Source organism: Guillardia theta (assembly GCF_000315625.1).
Source record: "Guillardia theta CCMP2712 unplaced genomic scaffold GUITHscaffold_11, whole genome shotgun sequence".
NCBI lineage: Eukaryota > Cryptophyceae > Pyrenomonadales > Geminigeraceae > Guillardia > Guillardia theta.
This window is the reverse complement of record NW_005434663.1, coordinates 441,432-454,857: the sequence shown is the minus strand read 5'-3', so window position 1 is coordinate 454,857 and position 13,426 is coordinate 441,432. Positions and strand designations below refer to the sequence as shown.

Below are 13,426 nucleotides of genomic sequence, written 5' to 3'. Positions count from 1 at the left end.
GCAAGACGGAAGAAGTCAGACATGGAGCAATAAGGAAGAAAAGTCTTGAGCGGAACAAGAATTCAACTTGCAAGGAGGAGGAGGAGGGGAGGGGACGAGTGGGGTTCCTTTTGAGAGAGTTTTCTTTACAAATCTTGTTGTATCATGATCCCACTGGGCCGACGAACAACAAGAAGGTGCCGTTCAACCCCTAATGCGAGAAGTCAGTCACACCGCGACGCTCGTGGAGTCAGGACAGACTTGTCGTCCAGCTCTCTTCTACACAATCTTTCTTCACCTCCTGTTCTCCTTCTGTTCGCCCGGAGAGCCTTCGTCCTCCTCGTCTGCGCGTTCTCACAAGTCGCATCCACACCAGCACGCCGCCCTCACCTCAGCTCGGCTCGCCGCCTTCTTGCCTTCTCCTCGCTTCGCCTCCACGCGCCCATGGACGGGCAGGTGTGGGTTCAACAGCCCCACGTCCTTCAGTGAGAGTCACTGGCTGGCCACAAGGGCAAGAGGGGAGGAAGGAGGGGAGGGAGGGAGGGGAGGGAGGAGGGGAGGGAGGAGGGGAGGGAGGGAGGGGAGGGAGGAGGGGGGAGGGGAGGGGGGGGAAGGGGAGGGAGGAGGACGGGGGGGAGGGGAGGGGAGACCTGGAAGATGGTGATCGATCGCCTCAAGGCCTCACATGCTTTGATGACCTGCAAAAGGAGTTGAAATACCAGAGCGATGGCAGACCGTATGAAATACCCCACAGCGCTGCTGGCCGCGTCGCTGTCCTGGCTGCTGGCTACGCTGCTGGACCTTCACCTTTCCACTTCTCGTCTGCGCTTCGAAGACATCCACCAGGTGTTGGCCTTGCCAAGATCTATCAGCCATAACAGACAGGAAGAGAAGGCATGTAAGAAGTCACCTTGGAAGTCTACGAACCTGCATCTCCTACAGTAGATGTCTGCTTCCAGAAAGACACTGTAAAGCGTCAACCATGATTCAAGCAAATTGCAAGCTCTCACAAGACAGCTTGCACGAAGGAGAAGGGAAGTCGCAGACAAGAGTCAAGATAGAGCTGCAGCTGACGTGATGCCATCAAGAGGTTGACCATGGGTTCCTGGAGTCTTTACCTCGCACATCCTTCTGTCGAGGAAGCGCCTGCTGTTGTTCAAGAACCACCTGCAGAAAAGAATGAGTCGAGGCCTCCCTCCAACACGAGAGTCGACTTCTTCACTGGGAACTGACAAGTCCGAACGTCATCTTGCGGTTGAGATTTTCTGCGGAGTAAAATCTGTCTTCGAAAGTCACCCAGGACACAGTTGTATAAGGCCAAGGACCTTGAGGTGACCTAGGAACCTGTTGAGGGTGGCAAATTGACTGAACCTCCGCCTTATCTTCCATCTCTCCACCAGCTGACGTGTGACAAGCACAACCTCTACTTCAAAGATCGCTGTCGGCCGTTTTCCTATCCTTTGCCAGCTCCAGCCAAGAATGTCGGCCGTGACAATGAAGGCGTCGGGCGAAATTCGATCCAAGGGACAAGAGGACGTGGGGTCAGAAGAGCGTTCACTGGACATGGCGCTGACTCTCATACTGGCGAACTCTACACTCTGAGGTAGAACGATCCTGGGCAGCGATTGCGAATTCCGGTCGCAAGGTGAAGCATCCCCCGCACATTCTTTCGAAGAGTACGCATCGTCCGACATTGGAGGATCGCAGAAGAATGTAAAGGACGGAGATGAGTGCGAGGAGGAGGAGTGAGATGAGGAGGAGTGCATGGAAGAAGGCGAGGAGGGCGGGCAAGGGTCTCTGCATGACCGCGTGAAGCTGAGCATACGCTGGGGGTCCACATGCGTCATCGATCCCATCGGGCGTGCCATCGTGGTCAGGCCAGGGCTAGGCTGGAAAGCTAACGGAAACAGAGGGTGGGGTAGTTTGTAAATGTCTGGGTGGGGTACTCGAAAGAGTTCAGAAAACCCCAACTATTCCAGGTACATGTACGGGTGTTGGGTTCAATCTCTGGATATCTACCTCGATGGGGTACTCGAATTAGAACCGGTGGCATCTTTTTCCAGGGTGGGGTGGTCTTTTTTTGTTTTGGGGGCCGCAAACCAAGTCCGCCCCAGGAAGAATCGCCGGGGCCGGGCAGCGCTGTCCGTGAACTGAGTGACAGGATATGTGAGGGGATGAGGGGCTTCGCTGGCAATGGCGGGGGTGCCGCGGTTGTTGTTAGCGGAGCATGTGATGTCGGGAAGCTCGGGGGTGGCGCCGGTGATGACGAGGGTGAGTGATAAGAGAGGAACCATGAAGCTTGAGTGATGTCTTGATGGATGCGACGCTGCGTGTGAACCTTGTTGCTGATGAAGTGGGAGAAGTGTCGAACACATTATCTCCCCTCCCGTCCCCTCCACCTCCTCCACTCTCATCGTGCCTGTTGCTGTAGAGATCCCTCACATGTTGATGCCCCGCCTGTCAAGGAAAAATGTGACCATCGTCTTTGCTCTATCCGGATCGTGTGCTGCTTCTTCAAGATTCGATGCTCATGATTCTTCTAATACCAAGGTGGTTGAGTTCATGAGGGGGCGTGGCCCTTTCGGCTGGATGGCAATGGCAGCAGCATGCGCCTGGACCTACCGAGTTGTGACGAAGCCGAACCCCAACCGCATCGATGGTGATCGTCCGCTGACTCGCCATGAGGCTGAAGGCATTGCTCAGGAAAGACCATCTTGTTGACGGGCATCACATCTCGCAGTTGTGCTGCGATATGTCAGGCGTTGGCGTGAGTAGAGCAAGCAGGATGGTGACGGGAGGGTCTGAATCTTGACGTCCAGCAAGAAGGGAGCGACTCTGATCCTGGTAGGCTCCAGCAGCCTCGAAGCGGAACCAATCGTCCGTTCAATCTCAGAGTTGGAGCTGGCTTGTTCCTTACATGTTCGAATCTGCGATCTTAAGAACGGTACTTCGATCATGAAATTCTAATTTGCTGCGAGAAATTTGATTTTTATCTTAGGAAAAGAGATCGAACAGATGGCTTCAGAGATTATCAAGACTCATGGTTTGCCAGACATTGTCATCCATTGCAGCTGCGATCTTCCGAGGACATTAAAATCTTTCCCTTCGACCACTGTGCGTAAAATCTCTAATCTTTCTGTTGAGTTTTCACTTGAATTCAGAACTATGAGATCACGACGTCCATCCAAGATGGGCTTCTCATGCCTATTTTCGTCAGGTGCCCCTTGATCGGCGTCAGTCGTAACTCCGTCTGCCACTGAATCATTGTCTCAACAGTCGAGCTTTCGTGAAGAGCATGGTGCAGCGCAAATCAGGAGCCCTAGTTTTTGTTGAGGTATCTGTTACCCGTGATAAGTTGATCCCTGATCGATTCCTGATCGACCTCCCTCCCAGAACGCACTGTCAAAGGGGGTTTGGAGCGGAGCCGCAACTATGGTAACGACGTCAGTTGGAGTGCGGGGGCTTGCATCGGCTCTCTCAGCAGACGTGCGAGGTTCAGGAGTGCAGATACAGGTCGGGACATGGCATCAGATCATGTGTATCCCTAAGGCTCATGGTCAGGAAATCCTTGTTCCCACCAGAGAGACCGGAGATCATTATGACAGTCAGGTCTCACTTCCTTGAAAATGGAATTTCGGAATGTTTGATTTGCATGTATGCGACAGGATGTGGCCAACTTTGTGATTGGCAGCATCAGGAATCGACTCGATGTCGCAGCTTATGGTAGACCTTGACTTGCTGTGATGGGAACTCTTTCTCATGGTCTGCCCGCTCCACAGGGTTTTGGTATAACTGGTCAATTTGGGATGTGTTGGAAAAAGGGCGATTTAGATTGTTTCAGGTGAAGTCTGCCAAGAAAGCTGCTCTGGGTTGACTTTGTCTGTAGATGTTCGGGTACAGGGCTTCCAGATTTCATGATTTCAGACCAGCGGCTATCTCTAAGAAAGAGGGGATGGGCGAAACCCCCCGGGATTCTCCTCGAAAGATGCCGACGGAAGTAACATCAGCCGCGGGAGAATGGATCAAGAAGGGATCTCCAAACAAGAATAGCGCTAGACCTCCTGTACCCAAGTGAGCCCTGCCCAGTCGTTCTCTTCCTGTCAAGGTGTTTGCCTGACGTGGTGGCGCCTTCACCCAGGGACGCTCTTGTCCAGGACGAGGTGGATAAATCAAAGACCGCATGGAAATCAATTCCGGACGATAACGAAGCTGCTTTGAATCCTGAGCTGCCAAAAGTACTGTTGCTGGTCAGAAGCAAAGGGAAAGACTGACGTTCGTGCAGGTTGGGATAGGAATCATGCTCTCCGAAGAACACAACGGTTTGCAAATTGTTTCCATCAATCCTGGCAGTCCAGGTCTGTGCAAAGGGAAACGAAAGATTATTTACGCCATTTTACAGCTGCTCAGTGCAAGGATCTGTCGTGTGGGGATGTTGTGATTGCCGTCGATGGGATGAAGTAATTTTCCAAACCCTCGAAGTCTGGGTTCCTTGTTGACTTTGTTATGCGTCGCAGTGTCAAAGGAAAATCGTGCCAAGAAGTACTGGATATGATACAAGGCGGTAGTGGCACCACTGTATGCTTGACCACAAGACCTAGCGGGCTCAAGTCGCAACCGAAGCAGGTTTGTTTGCGCCTAGGTCGGTTCTTCATCGTTTGACTCTCATCGAGAAGATCACTCTTCATCGCGGTCACAGCAAAGATTCTGCCTGGATCAACAAGACATGAGCTGCCGCACTCCAAAGCCAGCGTGCCCGGCACGACCGTGGACGGAAAGCCCGCCGGCCCGGGTGATCGGATTGACCGGTGCCCGGGGCATATCGGACTGGCGGCGACAGCCCGGGTGACTCCTCACGTGCCGACTGCCCCGGGAATCGGATAGTAAGGAAAACGGTTAAAACTCTGTTAACTTCGTATTCTCGCTTGCTTCATCCGAATCCTCCAATTCAATTCAAGTGTGGTCAGGGGGGGGCGGTGGTACCATCGGACGTCACCGCGAGCGGGGGGTTTCAAGTCTGACCTCGCAGGGGGAAGTCCAGTGGTGCTGTCACGGACTGCGAGTACAGTCTTAACCTGGCGGCTGAGGAACGCAAGTTGGGTGACCACTGGTGTGAAATACAGAGAAAGGAGGGGTACGGTAGACTGCTCCTTCCACCGGTCCGACCTCTTGGAGTTTACTTTCACCGTCCCCACAGCTCAACGAAGGGTCCAAGGGGGACGTAGTCGATTGAAATCATGTCTCTTCACGGGACATCCAGTCGTAATGCCCCTTTGTTGCTGGATATTGCTGACGGTACCCCCACCCCATCGTTCCCCACTCACTACCCGGATGCTTTATCATACCATCGCCGTGTACGTACATGCAGGACCGGTACTGGTCCACCACACTACCACCTAATGCAGTGATGCTTGATAGCAAAAGCACCGGTGTAATTTCCCTTACACCCCACCCTATGCAACCTGCTGAACCCTAAAAAGAACCAAAAGCCTCTCGCCCCTTTCCCCGCTCCTTGCTGACCGACTGTATTCCTGGCTCTCATCGAAAGCGAATCCCTTGCAGAACGCTCATGGTGAATACAGTCAGTCTTCACGCTCCTGACGTTGGATTCCTCCCACCTGGAGACTTTCGTGAACCTTGGATTTACAGAAATCATCCTGCGAAGCGCAACCGACCAACACAACCCCTGGGCGTCATGCCGGCATCTTCACCTGCTCAGACGCCCGGTGTATGCCAGCCATTTCACTACCCCATCCTTCCGGCAGCTCCACGCCTCCAGGTTGGAGACGTCATATCTCTTCCCTCTTTCACTCATGCAAACAAGCTCCTTGGAAAATGGGCCGTGACACGTAAACATCGAAAACTGAATGCAAACGTCGTCTTCCCCCGGAGAAAAGCTGGACAGATACAGAGAGATAACCCTCCAGTAAACATCACTGTAAGACCCTGCTTGTGGCAAATGATGACATCTGACAACTTGTTTTACAGAGAGAGTTGATCCAAAACTACTATGACCTCCCATTACAAACAGCTGCAGCCAGACTGGGAATCTGCGTCACAGCTCTCAAGAAAGCTTGCAGAAGAGTTGGCATCCCGCGATGGCCTTTCCGAGATCGGAGGTTCGTGAACCAAGCGGGTAAGGTCAGAGGTCGGAAGAGCTCTCCAAGAGCTCAGAAGTTAAGAGAGGCTCGGTCGCTCCTTCAGCATCAAACGAAGACTGTCGAGTCAGCACCTGCGTCAGCACCTGAGACCAAAAAGAAAGAAATGTTCCCCACAGAGTCTCCAAGGTGTGTAGATGCATCCTACGTGACAGAACAGATGGACGTGCATTCTTGCAATACTGTCAGCATGGAAGTTGCCTCCATGACGCAGATAGATTCGTCAGAGATTGAATGTTGCGGCACCGACTCACGAGCTGCAAGGCTATGGGATGCAAACTCAAACGTGACGAATGGCATTTTCTTCGCGTCAGGAGAAGAATTTCTCAGGAATGAATCGAACCTGGATGATATTGGAATCGAAAGCTCATTTCAATCGCTGGAGGATGCATTGGAATCAAATTGTCAACAAGAAAACTGTATACTTCAGCCGACAAGCCCTTGGGAGTGCACCTGGCACAGCCAATCATAATCCATGGGTGATCCTTAGGGTATTCTCAAGATGATTCAAGTGTGAAGCATGTGAGAAGATGTTTCAAACTGTTGCTCAATTGTATGGTGGTCGGAACTTCGGAACTTCAGACTGGAGACTGCCACAAGCCGCTGTCACCTGATCGCTTCAAGTGCAGTTTGAGCTTTTGTCCCGAAGCATCTCTTATTATACAGTCTTGTTCACAAGTCATCCTGGGCAAGTCTATTCTTCTATTTCATGATTGTTGTGGCTGAACTGCCATGGTTGTGGCTGTCTGAGTGACAAAATGCTCGGGCGGCGTGTGGATGATTCAATCACCGATTCTTGGAGCATGATAATCGGACAGTGCCAGTGCTTAACTTTGAGTAAAGCCTTGACTCTCAAGTTTAAACTGCTGTTGATTTGAAAACACAACTGATCATTCGGCCGGCCGGGCCGGGCCGCCACTCGGACCGTACTCTCACTGAGTCGGGCCCCCGGACTCCCGGAGCTGGCCGGCTTTTGAGTAAAGAGCCGCGGTGCGGGCGCGGCACCAAGTTGGGTCGGAACAGACCAAAAGAGTCCCTACCAGTAGGTTTGAAGGAGCAGAAAGCAAGGAGAGCTGTCGTGAGAATCAGCATCAGCCGCTACAAGCACCTGCATCGTCATTCACATCACCACCTATCTGAAACCTGCATCCACATCTGCAATCAGATCTACTTTGGATTTACATCAACATGAAAGAAGCTTTCCTTGCTCCCGATCTTGCTCCGTTACGGATACATTTGCTCAACAGCATTCCCTCGGATGATTCGGAAAGAAGCAATGTAAGCCTTCCGTCTTCTACTCAAGCAGAACCAATCATTCCTCTTTTGATCAGGTGGAAAAGTCTTTGTGCATGGTCAAAGAGGTGTTGGAGACTCTAGTTGAAGCTCTTGGCAGTCACTTCAAAGTACTCGATGCTGCTTCAACGACTGCGAAGCTCGTTGACAGCTTCATGACAGATCCTTGATGCCGCTATTCTCAATGCAGCGACAGCAGACGAAGGGACTTCATCAAGAGCAAGTCAACACAAGTCGCTCACGGTAGGTGGATGAGTTGGAGTCAGGGGTTCAAGTGAACCCGCTGCAGAAAGAAGAGCAAGGAGCATCGCGGTTGATCGAGGACAACTTCAAGCAATACTCACAACGACTGCATGAGATCTCGTCATGGTACTCGCAATTGACTAAAAGGTGATGATGAAACCATGATGTTGATGCGTCATGAACGTTTGAACATGATCACAACAGAATAGAGTCTATCGATGCAAAACTCTGTGAAGAGAGTGAGAATCTGAAAAAGTTGAATGTGAAGATTTTACAGTTCGACGAAACAGGTTCTGTTGCTAATCACTTCGATTGTTTTGACGTGTAGAATCAGTTCGACAAGCTCAGAAAGATATCACAACACAAAACCTTAAGCTCAACAACCTGCAGAACGATTACATCTTCTTCGAGAAAGAAACAATGCCAACGTTGAGCATGCTCCAGGAGCATGTTAACAATCTCAACAATGTTCTTGAGATCGGTATTTTGGGCGCTTTGAATCAAGAAATTTGCTGAAGCTGCTTAAAGGCCATCAATCTTCTCCTTCTATTCAAGTGCAAATGCATAACGAAGCAATCGAGAGGTGAATATGCGTGCCTTTCTAGTGAGAACTTCATGACATCAATGTTATGTAGTACGAGGTTGAAAAACATATCCCAGAGCATCGAAAATCTTACGAAGGACAATCATGGTCAAAGGCACCCTGTTCCTTTCTCCTTTTGTTTTACAGTATCACAGTCATTGAGGAGAAACTCTTGCTTTGGTGCAAAGGATGTGATGAAATTGGAGATTTTATCGAAAGGACAAGAATGTCAAGCGAAAGTGAAGCTACATCCGTGTTGCCTGTCTGCAACAATGACTTTGAAATAGATGTGCATGATCTGCCATCACATGCTTCGCAGTCATCTGATCAAAAATTTTACTTGAAAGACTTCAAGAGTTCTGATCTTGGAAAATGTCTTCATTTTGTCATAGAATCCCTCAACCAAGTTAGCCCAGTCGAAGAGATAATCAATCAATGGGAAGTTTTTCATCAAAGCGTCGAAGATAGAATAGGGCACGCTGTCAAGCATCACATCGACGACTTGCTAATAGTGAGAAATTCCAATCGTGTTTGCTGATTTTGAGAAGCTTTTCCAGGAGTCATTAAATGATCCAGGAAAACGAGCCAACACTATAAAGATCATACATGCGCTCTCAGATGAAGCAGCTTACAGGTCTGAGTGAAGGTGACCTGCCTGTGCGTAACGATGATGCTGCGTAGACACATACTTACGACTCTAGATTTGAAGGTTGATAAACGACATTTTCAAGTAAGGCATCATGGAAGCTGATTGGTTCTCTAAAGCAACTGTTAGATATTTGCTGCAAAGTATAGTGAACAAGTGGAGGCTTTGGCAAGACAAGTTATGAAAACCAATTCGGTATGAGTCTGAAATCAGAGATTGAGAGTCAGGAGGGGCAGCATATATGTTCCCATTGCTGATAGGTATCATGTCGATGCAAACAGAACAACCTTGCAGCATCAGAACGGGACAGTCGTGTCCCACTTCTTTCGATTGGGTCTGCAGGTGTTTCAAATCCTGAACCAGACAGAGGGTGAACACTGAGATGAACAGGCTGGCAAAGAACACAAAGCTCCAGGGAATTGCTGCGGGTCATCCCGCGCCAGCGTGTCAAGAGTGAGGTGTCATACTATCATCAAGTTTTTAGTCACCACATGGTGCAGTAAGTGAGGACGGAGAAGGCGCTCAAAGGTCCTCGAGAATTTTCGTCTGGTCTGCAATGTATTGCTCATCTTGACAACACACAGGGCTTTGACCGGCGGGGCGAAGGTATATGCCAACTATCGACCAAGAACATCGAGATCATGACCTCACAAGGACAACTGTCACAGCATTCTCTTCAGCTTTATATGCGAATAGCATTTGCAAGTTCGGAAAACGACTTCTTTTTCTCATCCTGAATGTAAAATCAACTTTGAAATTCAAAAAAGACACACTGAAACCTGTGCCTGCTTGAGTCTCTCCAGCAACCTTGCTTCTTCATATTCTAGTCGTTGGATTTCCTACAGTGCTATGTCAGTGATTGGAGATCGCTTGGCTAACTCAATGACCTCTTGTCTCTCAAGATGTTTCCGTCGCTCCGCTTGTAGCTTCGATTCATACAGCTGCAATGTTCGCATTTGCGACAGATGTCGATCCTTGTATTTTCGGTGTAGTGCTTCCCTTTCACGTATGTAAATCTCCTTCTTCATCCTGCTTGCTCTCTCTTCGGCTGCTCTCCGATGTTGGGCAGTAGCCTGGAGTTATGAAATCATCAAATCCACATCGAAGAGAGGGAAAGACATGCCTGCGCGTAAATCTCTCGTTCCTTATGAGAATTCTTTACAATGTCTTGCTTCGTACGGACTAATTCCATCTGTTTAGCCTGTTCCAACAACATCACAGAGTGACACAAGTAGCATAATAAAATACTCTAATGTTGGCTATTCGTCTTGCTCTCTCCAACGAATTCTGCTGGGTCTCCTCCCTTAGCCTTTCTGCTTTGCTTTTTCTTGCATGCTCTTTCTCCTGATTCTGGAGGAGTTCAAGCATAAGACCCAATCACAGACAGCCGTTCAAACAAGTATACCCGCAGCTGATTGTGCGCTTTCAGGCGGACGACGTCTTGCACTTTAGCCTTTGCAACAAAAATGGTCTTGTACGTCCTTTCCTCTTCAAATCTCAACCGATTTACACGATTCTTCCTTGCCATGAGCTCTTCGTCGGCCTTCTTCCTTAGTAGTTTTGCATTCAATAGCTCTCGACCCTGACATCGTTGCTCAGCAGGAGATGGTGGTCAGAGAAGATGCTTACCTCCTCTGAAGTCGCCGAGCTGTACAAGTTTCGGGACTGACAGGAGTTAAACGACCTCGAACTGGCCAGTGGGCCTGTCGCAAGAATCTTAGCGATACAAAAACAGCTGCATATGATGAAGAAGCGATCAGCAGTGTTTACCTGTCCACGATGCGGCATCCATGTGCTCTGTAGAATCATGCTTTTCAATGTTGTACCTGCGTGAACTTGGGGAGGGTTGCAGAGTGTCGCGAGGCACTTTGTCTAGGGACTCCAAGGGTGAGCTTGTCTTGTAATCGTAATGTACAAGTTCATCGTCATTGTTCTTCCTCCTGTCGCCATTATGAAGAAAGTTGTCGGGTGTGTACTCGTCATCCTTGCTGCTATCAGCACTTGGGTTGCCCTTCACTTCTCTGTTCACGTGCTCGTTCACTCCAAGATGCACAGTGCTCTTTGCAAGGTGTGCTGCTTGTCCAGCTGTGATGGGCTGATCGCCGTCCTCCTCCTTCCTCCTCTCCTCCTCTTCGGGATGAGCAGAGCTTACCTCCCCCGCCATGCCAGTCTGGCCCTAATCTCTACCCTGGTGTCGTCCTCACATTCCAGTCACTATTATAAAACTGTACTATCAAAATGTTTTATAATACTTGTGATTTGGTATTAAAGTTCCGCTACACTTATAGAATCAGTACGAGTTTTTAAAACATTTAAAACATTTCACTACTGCATAAAGATAACTCAACTTGCCCGTTACAATGATAGCAGTTGAAGCCTCAGGGCCGCACGCCGGGCCGGGCCCCTCATGAGCCGCCGCCGGATTCTCATATCATAGTCTGCACCACCAGGGCGGCGGCCCGCCGTGTCTGCATCATCGCGGCCGCAGGGCCCGCCCTGAGTGGCAACCGGCCGGGCAACCACCGCTCGGACAGGTGCCCCCCGGACTGCCACTGGCCCTCAGCCGACCGTCCGACGAGCGGCGGCCCCGCTGCAGCGGCCGCCGTGACTGTCAGTGGCCAGTGCGGCCGTTGAACCGTCCGATACGGTCGTGTGCGGCCCGGCGCCGGGCCCTGAGCCGGGCCGGGCCCCTGCCCCGTATTAAACCAAACAAGTGATATAGTCAATAAATAAGGCCAAGTTTGACTATAAAGCTTTAAGTTCAAGTTAGAACCGAGGAAAAAAATCTCGCTCGCCGGCGCCGCGAGAATGCCTGGAAAGAAGGAAGCGAAGGGCTGTTGGAGGAGCTAGGGCATGATAGGAAGGACGTATGAATGCAAGATTGCAAGTGGCCAAAGGATTATATAGCTCGTTAGTTGTAGTGGTGATCTGTTGTGAAGCTTCGTAGTTACGATACGAAAATCAGATACTAAGATCCGCTCTGCCATGCAGGGATATCATTTTTGCATTTACTTCGAAATCAAGACGGGAATTAGTGGGTCGATGAGTTAGACGTTGCATCTTGCATTGCATTATATCATGTAAAGGTCTTTCATTGCGGATCGAATTACAGCCAGGATTCAGGAAACACAAACACAGACTTGAGCATGCCTTGTATCGATGCAGAATAATCATTTTTTGAATCTAAGGAGATAGGATTCGAATGGATTGACTTGCATTCATTTATCCAGGTCATTGCCGTCTCTGTTCTGATTTGAGAAATTCTTGAGTACAAACACATCTAATTGTGGTAAGCGGTTTGCTGTTCCTTGCTTTCGCTTACTGTACTTCGAAGTGTTTGCAATGGCTGCCCGTGTGGGTGCCCCAGCACCAGCACCAACTGCTCGTCCAGGGATCACGTTGCCAAACCAAACGCTTTATATCAATAACCTCAATGACAAGATTAGCAAACAAGTTTTGCGAAGGTTTTTAAGCTTTTTGTGCTAATATCAAAGAAAGTTGACCAATACTGCAGTGAGCTTTATGTTTTGTGTTCTCAATTTGGAGGCGTTCTTGACGTCGTAGCATTGAAAACGGGCAAAATGCGTGGACAAGCTTTCGTTGTGTTCCAACAGCTCACCGGTATCTTGCAGGTTTTGTTGGTTCGAACACGACTGACAACAATTTTCTGCTTTCAGCGGCTTCAGTTGCACTTCAGAAGTTACAAGGATTCGAATTTTATGGGAAGCCAATGAGAACAGCGTTCTGCAGGACGAAGTCGGATGTGATTGCCAAGGAAGATGGCACCTTCGTTCCCAAACAAAAGAGGAAGACTGAATCGCACGTGCCCGCATACAAGCAACCGAATAAGAAGCAGATGGTGGAGAGCCAGGCGGAGGCACAGCCGGAAGGAGATCAAGACATGCAGGAGGAGACCAATCAACCCATCAACAAGATTCTGTGAGATTCGTCACGCGCGAATTCAGGAGCGAGAGTTCGTGTGACTATCCCCCACAGGTTCTTGGAGAGGCTCCCTGATGAAATCAACGTGGAAATGCTTCAAACTCTCTTCAAGCAGTTCCCTGGCCTCGCAGAGGTCTGTCTTGTCATTGTCCAAATCTTGAGAGTGCAGTGGTTGACCAGAACTTTCAGGTGCGCATGGTCCCTGGAAAGACGGGCATTGCCTTCGTCGAGTTTGAGTCAGACGCACAAGCTGCAACTGCCCGTGACACCCTTCAGGTCGGTGCAACCCCGTTTGTTTGTCATCATCATTGAAGGCTACATTTCAGGGTTTCAAGCTTACACCGACGAACACACTCAGAATCACTTACGCTAAGAAAAATTGAAAGTTGATTGGATGCTGATATGATTCTACGTATCATGCTGTGGAATTCTACATTCTGTAAAGACATGACATCTTTTACTAGCCCTGAGCATCAGGCTTAGTCGTTGGACATAGTTTGCCCACTTTACTTCAATGTCTTGAGTCCCTGCTACTCCTCGCTTTCATCATCATCCTTCTCCTCTCGCACCATCCTTGTGTCCACG

The 13,426-nt window shown here is 49.7% G+C and overlaps 6 protein-coding genes across 6 annotated transcripts; 4 read left to right on the top strand and 2 right to left on the bottom strand.

The window, feature by feature from the left end:
* Positions 1-142: 142 nt before the first annotated feature.
* GUITHDRAFT_161536 (hypothetical protein) lies at positions 143-1,853 on the bottom strand (the record flags this gene model as incomplete). Its single annotated transcript, XM_005838413.1, has 9 exons — positions 1,305-1,853; positions 1,194-1,258; positions 1,098-1,146; positions 990-1,048; positions 890-945; positions 727-833; positions 630-677; positions 370-459; positions 143-190 (listed from the first exon to the last, which is right to left on the bottom strand). Exons 1-9 carry the CDS (start codon positions 1,845-1,847, stop codon positions 143-145), a joined length of 1,065 nt encoding a protein of 354 aa, XP_005838470.1. The 5' UTR covers positions 1,848-1,853.
* Positions 1,854-2,574: 721 nt separating this feature from the next.
* On the top strand, positions 2,575-4,714 carry GUITHDRAFT_161535 (hypothetical protein; the record flags this gene model as incomplete). Its single annotated transcript, XM_005838412.1, has 15 exons — positions 2,575-2,638; positions 2,683-2,746; positions 2,799-2,923; positions 2,978-3,093; positions 3,141-3,196; positions 3,256-3,313; positions 3,373-3,588; positions 3,645-3,702; positions 3,759-3,820; positions 3,866-4,050; positions 4,085-4,226; positions 4,262-4,334; positions 4,379-4,436; positions 4,494-4,602; positions 4,653-4,714. 15 exons carry the CDS (start codon positions 2,575-2,577, stop codon positions 4,704-4,706), a joined length of 1,440 nt encoding a protein of 479 aa, XP_005838469.1. The 3' UTR covers positions 4,707-4,714.
* A 1,526-nt stretch (positions 4,715-6,240) lies between these two features.
* Positions 6,241-6,606, top strand: GUITHDRAFT_102756 (hypothetical protein; the record flags this gene model as incomplete). Its single annotated transcript, XM_005838411.1, has 1 exon — positions 6,241-6,606. One exon carries the CDS (start codon positions 6,241-6,243, stop codon positions 6,604-6,606), a length of 366 nt encoding a protein of 121 aa, XP_005838468.1.
* Positions 6,607-7,322: 716 nt separating this feature from the next.
* On the top strand, positions 7,323-9,544 carry GUITHDRAFT_102755 (hypothetical protein; the record flags this gene model as incomplete). The annotated part of the gene is made up of 15 exons (XM_005838410.1): positions 7,323-7,412; positions 7,466-7,537; positions 7,590-7,670; positions 7,717-7,817; positions 7,875-7,960; positions 8,005-8,151; positions 8,199-8,253; positions 8,306-8,361; positions 8,646-8,764; positions 8,811-8,887; positions 8,935-8,983; positions 9,029-9,094; positions 9,160-9,233; positions 9,290-9,352; positions 9,484-9,544. 15 exons carry the CDS (start codon positions 7,323-7,325, stop codon positions 9,542-9,544), a joined length of 1,197 nt encoding a protein of 398 aa, XP_005838467.1.
* Positions 9,545-9,989: 445 nt separating this feature from the next.
* Positions 9,990-11,063, bottom strand: GUITHDRAFT_102754 (hypothetical protein; the record flags this gene model as incomplete). The annotated part of the gene is made up of 5 exons (XM_005838409.1): positions 9,990-10,100; positions 10,148-10,249; positions 10,305-10,481; positions 10,529-10,602; positions 10,670-11,063. The coding sequence occupies 5 exons, from the start codon at positions 11,061-11,063 to the stop codon at positions 9,990-9,992; spliced, it is 858 nt and encodes a 285-aa protein (XP_005838466.1).
* Positions 11,064-12,127: 1,064 nt separating this feature from the next.
* Positions 12,128-13,224, top strand: GUITHDRAFT_159319 (hypothetical protein; the record flags this gene model as incomplete). Its single annotated transcript, XM_005838408.1, has 7 exons — positions 12,128-12,188; positions 12,234-12,363; positions 12,414-12,520; positions 12,577-12,838; positions 12,896-12,974; positions 13,031-13,117; positions 13,168-13,224. The coding sequence occupies exons 2-7, from the start codon at positions 12,242-12,244 to the stop codon at positions 13,222-13,224; spliced, it is 714 nt and encodes a 237-aa protein (XP_005838465.1). The 5' UTR covers positions 12,128-12,188; positions 12,234-12,241.
* Positions 13,225-13,426: the final 202 nt, after the last annotated feature.